Source organism: Mandrillus leucophaeus, unplaced genomic scaffold (assembly GCF_000951045.1).
Source record: "Mandrillus leucophaeus isolate KB7577 unplaced genomic scaffold, Mleu.le_1.0 Scaffold303, whole genome shotgun sequence".
Lineage (NCBI taxonomy): Eukaryota > Metazoa > Chordata > Mammalia > Primates > Cercopithecidae > Mandrillus > Mandrillus leucophaeus.
In genome coordinates, this window is record NW_012103177.1 from 306,755 (window position 1) to 318,172 (window position 11,418).

At 35.0% G+C, this 11,418-nt stretch overlaps 1 protein-coding gene across 1 annotated transcript in view; it reads right to left on the minus strand.

Annotated features, from left to right (window-relative positions):
- Positions 1 to 384: 384 nt before the first annotated feature.
- The window catches only part of FUT9 (fucosyltransferase 9 (alpha (1,3) fucosyltransferase)), a 225,047-nt gene continuing 214,013 nt past the window's right edge, over positions 385 to 11,418 (minus strand). Inside the window, exon 3 of the mRNA XM_011987203.1 lies at positions 385 to 2,781. Coding sequence (XP_011842593.1) covers positions 1,694 to 2,773 — 1,080 coding nt within the window. The 5' untranslated portion in view covers positions 2,774 to 2,781 and the 3' untranslated portion in view covers positions 385 to 1,693. The remainder of the gene's footprint in view (positions 2,782 to 11,418) is intronic.

Here is an 11,418-nt window from a genome sequence, read left to right on the forward strand (position 1 = left end):
ACAAGAATATTCCTCTGCTCAAATCTTTCTGGTGCTAAGGTGAGCTTATTCTCTCACAAGGTAGTCTGGGTAGCTGGATCTACGCCCTTTTTACTGAATTCTTTTTTAATTTTGCTGATGTCAACTTGTAATAGGACTACTAGAATAAGTCACAAATAGACCCAAATGGATGTCCTCAGAACATTCTAATTTTTGGATGGATTTTTGGCCTGAATGGAATAAAGGCACTAAAGATTATTTTGAGGAATGCTTTCCTTGAAGAATCCTTAGTGGCCCGTCTTTTTTTCACCTACTGTCTCTGCTTATATCCAGCTCTCCTCTTCTCTAGCCTTATGGAGGAGAATGCTATAGGCAGCTGCAAGTTCAGGAATATACTCTTCAAAATTTTCATGTAATGGTAGGTTTATTTTGGTTCTGTAAAGCCCTGAACATCATGGTCGTATGTGCTATGTATGAATAATTACCAAAATGGGATATAAAAGTCATCTCCAATTAGTACTTCTAAAGTAGAACTGTCACTTCCTTGAAACAAACAAACATTTTTCTGTGAATTCAATTGCATTTATTTATTCATCCAACAAATGTGCATTGAGATCTTACTCTGTGCTAACACTGTGTGTTTTCTATATATCCCCACTTTATTATATTTAGCATCTTATATTTAATTCCTTGGTGATAATTTTATTTAGGCTCTCTGAAATGATAGAACTCAAATCAAATGATAGGGCTCATCATTATGAGCCAAATCTTATATCCATATGGTAAAATAAGATGATTTTAAATAATAGGGCTTCAGAAAAAAAATCTTAAATTGATAAGTAATTAAACATTCTTCATAAATGACACCATTTATAAATATATTTATAGGTATCTTTTTTTTTGTTATTTGAGGAAATCATTTGTTTTATTATGACAATGAGTGTTATCAGTAGCAGAAAGAGAACTGTCTTCGATTTTCTAAAGTATTATTGGGATTACTTCCCAGGTGCTGAAAATCACAACAAATTGGATATTTAAAAATACTTGAATAATTTAAGATCATGAGAATAAGTAGCTGCAAATCACCTTAATGAAAATAAATGAGAAGTCTAATAGCTTTCTGAATAGAACAGTTCTGCTTTGTATATTTCTAATTCACTCCATGAACAATTTCACCTTCACAAATGTGGTAAACAGGTAAAAAATAGATCAAATAGAGACAGTTAAACACTTCGTTCAACTTCAGAGTCAAAGAGGTCAGAATTCAGTAGCAACATGTTCTTCCTTTGTTATAGTATGCAAAGTTGGAACTAGACATTATAATACTCAGTGAAAATTTTTCATTCTTTAAGATGCGCATCTTCATTTCCCAAATAGATTAAACAGCTGATCAGTGTAGAAACAATAATCAAACCACAAGCTTACATTATAGACAACTACAAAAATGTGAAAAAACAATGTTTACAAATGATAATGAAGAATAAATTACTCTCCAGTGCACATAATTAGGTATATACAGGATAATTTAAAACCAAATGGAATGATTGCTCATGCTGAGCTTTTAAAAATCTCCACCAAAATATACATGTTACCCTAGAGAGGGAGATAAAAATAAATTGTGACACAATAGTAGTATGTTGCATCTCTTCTTATCCTCAATACTTGGATGATATTTCATCAAAATATTTATCAAGTGTGCAAGTGATGAAAAATTTTAATTCCAAAACCATTTCTCTAAATTACCAACAGATTTATATTCTTGATGCCTTTTCACATGATCACAAGCCAAGCAGGCATGTGATTCCCAAAATCGTGGAAGATTTACAGTGAAATCCTTTCTCCAGTTAAAGTAACTAAGGTATAACTTATTGTTTTTGTCGACTTCCTTCAGATACTTTGCTAGCTCACTGGGAGAGTTATAATCTTCCACATGAATGAATGAATCTGCTGGAATGTAATTCTCATAGTTTTCTCTAGATGGTCCCAGAACAACAGGTACAGAGCCAGCCAGAAAAGCATTGTAGAGCTTTTCCGTGATGTAATCCTTGTGGATTGAATTTTCAAAGGAAAGATAAAATTTACAAGTAGATATGGTAGGAATCAAATTTTTATCATTGACATATTCTCCAAATGCTTGCCCATAGGTATGGATTTCAATGCTTTTGCTTAGCTCATTGTAATACTTGACCCTGGCATGCTCAGGGTTCCAGTTACTCACAACCCAGCACACCAACTTCTCTTTGCTTGGCACTTCAAACACAAAGGGATTTGTGCTCACCGTCAAGAAGCCATAAGGCACTTGGATATCTGAGTCGCGGCGATAAGTCAAAGTCAGGTTAAACAAGTGCTCAATGCCACTCTTCTGAGGAGTGTGAGTTGGTGACTCCAAATTCATCCAAATCCATTTCTGGAAGGGTGGCCTAGCTTGCTGAGGTAAATTTGTCAGATCCCAACTGATGTCTCGGTGATGGATCAGAACTGCATGGGATTTGTTGTACAGTGAACGGTCCGTTGTGAGATGGCATCCTTGGATGTTGAACATTGCTTGGCAGGATGTAAGGTCAAAGGTCTGCCCAAATGGCCACACCCACACCAGAATAGTAGTTTCATTAAAATAATCAGTTTTGGTGGAGAAGAAGTTTTTCATTTTCAGCACAGAGCTGGCTGATTCCATTGGACTGAAGATCCAGCTGTTGGTAGGTTTGATGTAAATGAGAAGACATGCCATGAAACAGCCCAGGATAATGCAGACAATTAAAAATGGGCGAAGAATTCCTTTGGATGTTGATGTCATAATTTTTTCTATGAAACAGAGAAAGACAGAAGGGGAGGTAGGGGTGGGAATGAAGAGATAATCATAAATATATTTGAGATATATTTAAAATCACAAATATGAGATAAACAGGTAGTAATCAACTGCATATTCCTTTTCAGTGTTATCAAACCATTAAGAGAAACAGAACTTTCCTCAAAGCCAAGAAACTGCTTTCAAAAGGAAGTTTCCCAAAAACTCTTCTAAAAGTACCAGCATATCTTCAAACCAAGAAACTTTTCTTTTCAGCGCTGTCCTTAACTGTTCTATTTTTATTTGCTTGTAGAAAACTGGCACAACCTAAACTGTTATCTCTAAAGCCATGACTAGAAGTTTTAGTATTTTGTAACCACATCAGATTTGTAAACATTTCCCAGTTGATATAATCACTTATTTACTCTCATATTGAGACTGTACTATAACTTTATGGTTCAGATGGAATTCAATAGAAAACTAAACTGTTTTTTAAAAAGTTACATTTTTGTTTTTCTCGTTATAAATTTATCCTCACAGTTTGCAAATGCATTACTATAATCATCCGGTAAAAAAAATGGCAACTCTTGATTTGATACATTTCTAAAAAACAAGTACACTCAGGCAAATTTTATAAATTTAAAACTCACAGTGTTTTGTTTTTATTTATATATTTTTCTTACAGTTTTCTTTGTTTACTTTTAATAATTTGTTAGTACATCCAATATCTACCAAGATGTAATAATCAAATGTTCTATTTGTATTGGAACAACTTTCTCACTTATTATATAGCTTAAGGGCTTTAAAAAAGTTTTCTTTGTATTAAGATGATATTGGTATTATAAAAATAAATGTAAACAAATTCTCAAAAAGGGCTATATTTCATGAAGAACAACTTTGATGTCAAGGATTTTAACAGATTGTGGCTAAAAAGATGAGTGAAGCCTTTTTTTTTTTTTTAAAGAAGAAAAGCGTCTTCGAGTTTTTTTCTCTTCGGCATTCATGCCTCTTTATGGGTATGAACACAAAAATATATTTGCAAAAACTGTTTCTTGATAAAATTCTCACAGATCTTTGAATTCATGTTGTTTCTCTTATGAAAATAAGGTGGCCTATAAATTTCAGACTCATTAAAGTATTTTGAAATTTTGATAGAAGCTAGGATAGAAACATTAGATGTTTCCTTCCAAAAAAGGGGAGAAATTGTCCTTTAATTACCTAAATTTATGTGAACATTAAAAAAAACTCATTCTTTTGCTATGTAGTTTTTTTTTAAAGCATATGAGACTCTCTGAGTATCTAAGCTTGACTGTGAATCCAAAGATTTTGGACATTGCATTCTAGATCACTCCCAGAACTACATTAGAATCAAGTATTGCAGCTTTCTGTCAAAGTTGGCTTCAGTTCTACAGTCAATAAGAAAATGAAAACAAAAGGTATATATTAAATATGTCTAGGAGCTAAATTATTAATCAACTCTTGGAAATACAGAGAAAATCAGGAAATAATTATGAAGGAATTTCAGTTATTCAGAATTAAATGACACTGAAGGTTCTACATGCCAAATTTTGTTGTATATTTAAACAGAAGGAAATTATAGGTTTGCATACTTTCCAGAAAAATAATAAATCGATCAACTCAAGAAGCTAGACAAAGAAAAGTGGTAAAATGCTAAAAAGTAAGAAGGAAAAATGTTAAGGTAAGGACTAGAAATTTGAAATGAATAATAATGTCACAAGTTTTGAAAATGCTCAAACTTTAGGCAAGAATAATGAAGAAAAAAGAAATTCAAATTTAATATCAAAAATAGCAAATATTTGTTGATTTAGCATGGATAAAAATGGTAGTAACTATTTTGAGTAATTTTCTGTTGAAAAATTTGAAATATTACTAAATAGTTGTATTTTTGTACAAATATTTGTAAAAGAAAATTTCTGATTCAAAAGACAACAGTTAAAGAAATGGAATTCATAAACAACAACAACTAAAAGCAAATATTAGGTCTAAATAGTTTTCCAATAATATCAACAATTCAATAAAGTGAGAATACCATCCACCTTTTTTAAAAAAATTCATTTTAGAAAATACAAAAATAAAGAAGCTTAACTCATGAGGTCAATTATAATCTTGTTACCCAAGCAAGATATGACTTTAAAAAAATAAAGTCATTTGTGTTTGTGAACACAGATGCAAAAATACAAAAATTTAGCAATAATAAGTATTGGAAATAGATCATGATGTGATTCAAGAGTAAGTTTATGGAAGTTTAGTTGCATTTGATCCTAAGTATAAATTTAACTAATTGGACCATCTGTCAATTCCATCTAGACTCCAGAATTTACAGACTGAAAAACCTTATCAGAAGGGTCTCTTTTCACTGGAAAAACATTAACTTTTAATATGCATGATTTGACTGACTGTTGCAGTGTTTTCTTCCTGTGAGACCAATGTTTAATGGTTTTTAGAAATGAAATGCTCTGATTGAAAGTTTCCTTAAATCCTTCTTGAACTGAAATGCAATGGCAAAAACTATTAAATAAATGATGTCAGTTTAATATAATCAGGTTACAACTGAAATAGCCACCATTTAATAAATGCTCACCCTTAGCCACGCCTTGTGCCAAGCATTTTACACACATCATTTCCTTTGATCCTTCCAGAACCCCTAAAAAGGACATCTTTTCTCATTCCTTCACAGATGAGGAAACTGAAGGCCAGAGATACAGGTAACTAGCTTAACCACTAGATTGTGCTCTCTCTTTTCTTCTATAATCTACTTTGAACAAATAATACAAACATGAATAATCCATTTGCTTTTGGTGTCTCAAGTTTTGTTGTCTTGATTTCCCTGGTCTCTACCTTTTATTCTGTAATTAAGAACCATTTACCCATGAGTTAAATTAAGATAAATTTCTCTTAACAAGAAGGATATCTGACACATATATATGGCACTTACCAGTGTCAAACACTGATTTGAGCACTTATATTAACTTATACACACATACACACGTATTAACTCATTATATCCCCATTTTATTGATAAAGAAACTGAGGCCCAAAATGATTAAGTAACTTGTCCAAAACCACAGAGAGTTAATGGAACAGAATACTTTTCAAGCCCAGGCCAACTGGCTTTAGAATCTGGGCACTTGATAATTAACATTTTAGATCACTGTTTCCCCAGGTTGTAGCCAGAATATGCAATCATTTTAGTGATATCAGAACGTAAGCTTTGTGAGGAGCTATGTTTTCTTCACTGCTGTATCGTTATCACCAGAAGGCAGACGCTTAGTAAATGCTGTATATCTCATATGAATGAATGGGTGAATTGCTGCATCTCAACTATGTACAGATATTATGCTTGATAGGTAACCAGATACACAAAAATGAACCAAATATGAATGAATGAATATGTACTTTGTTTTTTCCTCTGTGCATTTACCATGGAGCTCTCTATGGAATGACTCCCATTAAAATTGGCATGTGGCTATTCCTACCACTAGATGAGCAAAATCTCCCAGTCCTCTCTTTGTTTTGTCTCAAAGTTAGTATCTACCCAGAACATTTTAGTTTCATGTCTCAATTTCTCTCTCTCTCTCTCTCTCTCTCTCTCTCATTAGTCAAATGAGGAATTGGTCACTAGACAGGAACAATGTTCCTTCTACGGTGTGATTTCCAGTTTTCATGCTTCCTGGATATTTTATATAACTTGAGGTTTTCCTTGCTAACTCTCTGCTCACCCTCTCCGCTCAATTTTTCACTGCTGTCAGGGTCAATTACTAAATAACAGGGGCAGTTATTCAGTAACCCCTACTTTGTACAGAACTGTCAAAAAAGTTTGCCCCTTGGGGCCAAATTGACATCTCCTTGACAGAATCCTTTTCACCTATTCCTCATAACTAAAATTCAGTTGGATACTCACCGTGTCTTATACTGGTAATCAATACAATCTATTTTAAAAACGCCTGCAGCAGTGTTACTATAACTCACTAGAGATAGCAATAATTGTATAGCACAAAGCAAATTGTAACAGTAAATAGGATAATTAAACCTTTTCAATTATTTTTAGTAGTTTCAAGTACTATGAAAGAATGTAACTTAAAGACTTTACTATCAAAAATAATAGAATCTGCGCTAAAAGTACTGCTTAACAAGACGTGGTATGTATGATTCAATTTTCTGTTAAGAGATTACCTATAGTCATTCTTTAAGAACACACTACTGAATGTTAAAGAATGGAAGATAACTTGAAATAGAAAAAGATGAGAGTTGTAATTCTCAAACCACAGATACATATCAAGGTATTTGGAAGAAAAAATGTGAAACTAAGGAGAACAGGAGGCTCCCTCAAGGAGAGGCAGTCCTACTGTATGTTTGGATTTTGCGGGGAGGTAGGCATTGAATCCTTATTTTAAATGGAAAGAAACAAGAGCATACTATAGAACAAAGTTCAATGCTTGCTTAAAATGTGGAGATGGAACAGGATAGCTGAGCTTGTAACTTGTCACTTGGGGCATTATACCCAGATTGCAGTCACTACCTACCTCTTCAACCCACCTCCCCTATCTCTCATTAGCAGGATGGTGGAGTTGGAAGAGATTTTCCCTTATGCCATTAGGAGTTGTTGGGTCAGCACATTTGACAGTCACTGTATAGTATATTTACTATTGTGTGTGTGTGTGTGTGTGTGTGTGTACTATCAAACCATTCCTAATAAGACTTTTTGATAGCTGGTAAAAATATGTGAAATACATAGACTATTTGAACAGAACTTTAGATCAACCTGAGGATCTTCAAGATAAATTCATACCGACTCCAAAGACAACAAATGAATCACTGACAAATTGAAGAGTGAATTAAAGTTAGCAAAGGCCTCAGAAGCAACCTCAGAAACAAAGTTTCTGTCTGACTTTCTTCTGCCCTCCTGTCTTTCACCACTCACTATCTCCTAAAGCAAGCAGTACAAACTAGAATCCCTCTTTCCCAAGGCACTCATAGAAACAAGAACCCTTTTCCTCCAAGGCCACTAATAAAACCTAAAAATATTCCTACACCTTGCACCCATCTTTCTGTGTAAGAACTGGCCATGAAGAAATTTCCTGACCTACCTTGTTCGATTGTAGGTCATAAGACCTGCATTCCAGAGAAGATCCTGCCTTTTACCAGAAGGAAGGAATGCTACAGAGAAGCCAGGAAGAATCTTAACAGACTGGTCTTGCTGGGTTTCTCCCTTTGTTTATTTACTTTATTTTATTTTGCTTTTTTTAGACGGAGTCTCACTCTGTCACCGGGCTGGAGTGCAGTGGTGCGATGTCGGCTCACTGTAACCTCTGCCTCCCAGGTTCAAATGATTCTTCTCCCTCAGCCTCCCAAGTAGCTGGGATTACAGCTACACACTACCACGCCCAGCTGATTTTTGTATTTTTAGTAGAGATGGGGTTCCACCATGTTGGCCAGGATGATGTTGATCTCCTGACCTCATGACCTGCCCACCTCAGCCTCCAAAAGTGCCAGGATTACAGGCGTGAGCCATTGCGCCCGTCCCTCCTTTGTTTATCATTATTAGATCAGACCTTTTTTGCCCAGTCACATTTCTATATGACTGTCCATTCTTCATTAATCCCAAGCATAAAAATGAATAGTTCACCTTGAGCCTTTGAGTCTTAATTCTGAAGGCTCCCATGTAACATAAAGCTATGATCAGAGAAATTTCTTATGCTGTTATTAATTTTTAAATTAATCTGTCTATTATACTCAACTATTCTTCTATTAATCTGTCTTTGTTAGAGGGGAGTTGGCCATGACCCTTATCATGGGGAGGAAAGAGACCACCACTTTTCTATTCCCACACTGGCAATCGCTTCCCCTTCTTCCCGTAATATTCCAGGATCCAAAGTATGTATCTTGAATCCTTCAAAGTATATCCATAATTATCTAGATTTTCAAATAAGCCAAAACACCCCACAACAATACTATATGTAAATTCTCAAAACTACAAGGAAATCTCTTTATTTTATATAAGCCATTGGTGTTATCTGACTCTCAACTATTAGTAATCTGTTTATGCAGGCTCAAATACAAATTTGCTCCTCATATAATCATTGTGATCTTCACTCTCATAGTATTAGTACAGGATTCTGCAAAAATCTGAATACTATACTGAATGCTTATAATTTAAATTGGGTGGCTTATCTTTTCTTTTTAGGTTTTTTGATTTTTGTTTTATTTTACTCCTGCCTACAATTTTTATGCAAGATTAAAAACAAAAGCTTTACGCTTTAGCTAGCTATTATACACCAAATTATATTCTGCCTCAGAGTCCTGTAAAATTTTATATATTCATCACTGTGCTTTGAAAAATTCCCTTGAAACTTCAAATTCTATTGAACCTCTCTAATGGGCATTCCTCCTCTAAGTTCTCACAGTTTTCTCCATTAAATTCTGAGCCAAATATCTCTTGCCTTTGGGAGAAATGCCATTTCCTTTTTTGGAATGAAGACACTGGTTGATCTCTGGAATGCTATAAAATTTGTGTTTGTGAACCTTTCTCAAAGATCCTTAGATATAATCTCTGGTATTTCCACAGGTAAACCTTTATTTTATTTCCTCAAGCCCTGAGGAAGTTGCCACCAAATTATACCAATTTTGATCACCAACACTTTTCCCAAATATTCCTCAGAATGCTCTCTGGTAGTAACAAGTCCTTGATTCATTTCTGCAGTGGGGTTGTCTTTAGACAGTCCAATGCATGTCTTAGTAATATTCATTTTTCTTCTTTCATTTTTGTCTCAGACATTCGTTTCTACAGGCAAGAGAGCTGGCAACTACCACTTTTCCTGTACTGCAAATTTCTTTATTTTAGTCACCTTCTACCGTCTCTGTCTTTGAAATTTTCTTTTCAAATTCAGGGATTCGCCTCTCTTAGTTTGATCTTTCATCTGCTTTCTCTCCTCTCCACTCAATCACTAGTCCTTCATCACTGTCTTTATTAACTTTAGAAGCTCTGTTTATTGACTTCAGCTGCAGCTAGAGCCATGCGATCTGACATTGAGCCCAAGTGTAACCTGGCTCATGCTTCACGTGCCCTTGGGGAATACCACAGACAGGACCAGGAGGTTCCTTGCTGGCATTTTTTCAGAACAAGCTTTCCGGCACCCTTTGAGGTCAACAGTCTTTCATAACTTAGCTGTCAGTTCCAGCACTTTCCGTGATTATTGACAGGTTTTAGTCCTTTGCAGCCAACCAGTGCAAGCCAGGAGAACTTTTTAAAAAAAAGTCCAAAACTCTCATTTTGGGCTGTAGTCTTTTGGACTTTATAAATGAGAATGTCTTCCTTCCAGATGATAAGGTAGGGCAACTAACCTAGTGACATCTTGACATCTTCCTGTCCTTCATATCTATACCTAACCTAGAACCAAATCCTGCCAATTTTACCTCCAAAATATTCCTTACATTAGTAAACTTCTCTCTATTTCCCTAGGTCAAATGTCCATGAATTCTTGTGTGGAAGACTGACATTTCTTTGTAAGTGGTCCACCTGGTGCTCCCTTTTGATCCTTTCAATTTGTTCACTGTACAGTAGATTAGTAGTCCTCAAAGGATGACTCTAGACCAGCAGCATCAGCAAGATCTGGGATCCTGTTAGAAAGGCAAACTCTCCTACTGGAACCCAGACATATGAAATCAGAAACTTTGGAAAGAGGCCCAGCAACATGCTTTGAAGAGCTCTCCAAGTGGATCTGATGTACACTAAAATTTGAGGATTCCTCCAATAGGGTGATGTTTCAAACTGCAAGTCACATATTACCATTCTGTTTTAGGCCCGTTGATGAATTCCAAATGCTTATAAGATTAAAAAAAAAAAAAAAAAAAAACGTTAAAAGTCTTCATGTAGCTTAAAGAGCCCTGGATAATGGGGACACAGCTTTTGTCTCCAGCTTCAGCACATGCCAATGTTGCATTCCCTCCATCACCATACTTATCCCTCTCACAGAGCTGCTCCACCAGCCCCCACCTCTCCCTGGCGCAGATTTCCTCCTCTCTTTACTGATATGCTCCTTTTCACTTTTCAGCTCTCAGTTCTACTGGCAGTAGCTTATGGAAAAATTCCTGACAGTCTCCCCACCTTCCCCCAACACACTAAATCAAAGCCCCAAGTACACATTTTATAGTACCACGTGTCATTTTTGCACAGCATTTGCCGCAGTATCAAGTTTACCTAGATTTGTGTGAGTATATGATTAATGTTGTTATCTCTGTTCAATTGTAACTAGGCTCATAAAGCAAAGATTGGGTGTTTTCACTCAGATTTCAATCCCTAGTGCCTAAATCTTACTTGTCATATTCTTGCTCTCAACATATGTTTTATGACTGACCAAAGAGCTAACAATCATTCAGCATTTCCAATGTTTAAACCACCAAACTAAGATTTTTATATAAATTTTACCACTTAATCTTCAGGAAAAATATATTTCTTACTGTTCATTTAACAAATATTTATATATATATTTGTTAGATGAACAATATATGGGCATGTGTTTAAACACACACACACACACACACAAACATATATGTATATTTATTTCTATGTGCCAAGCATGGTTCCAAGCATTTTGCAGGTAATAATTCCTTTAAATCTCACAACCAGATGAAAT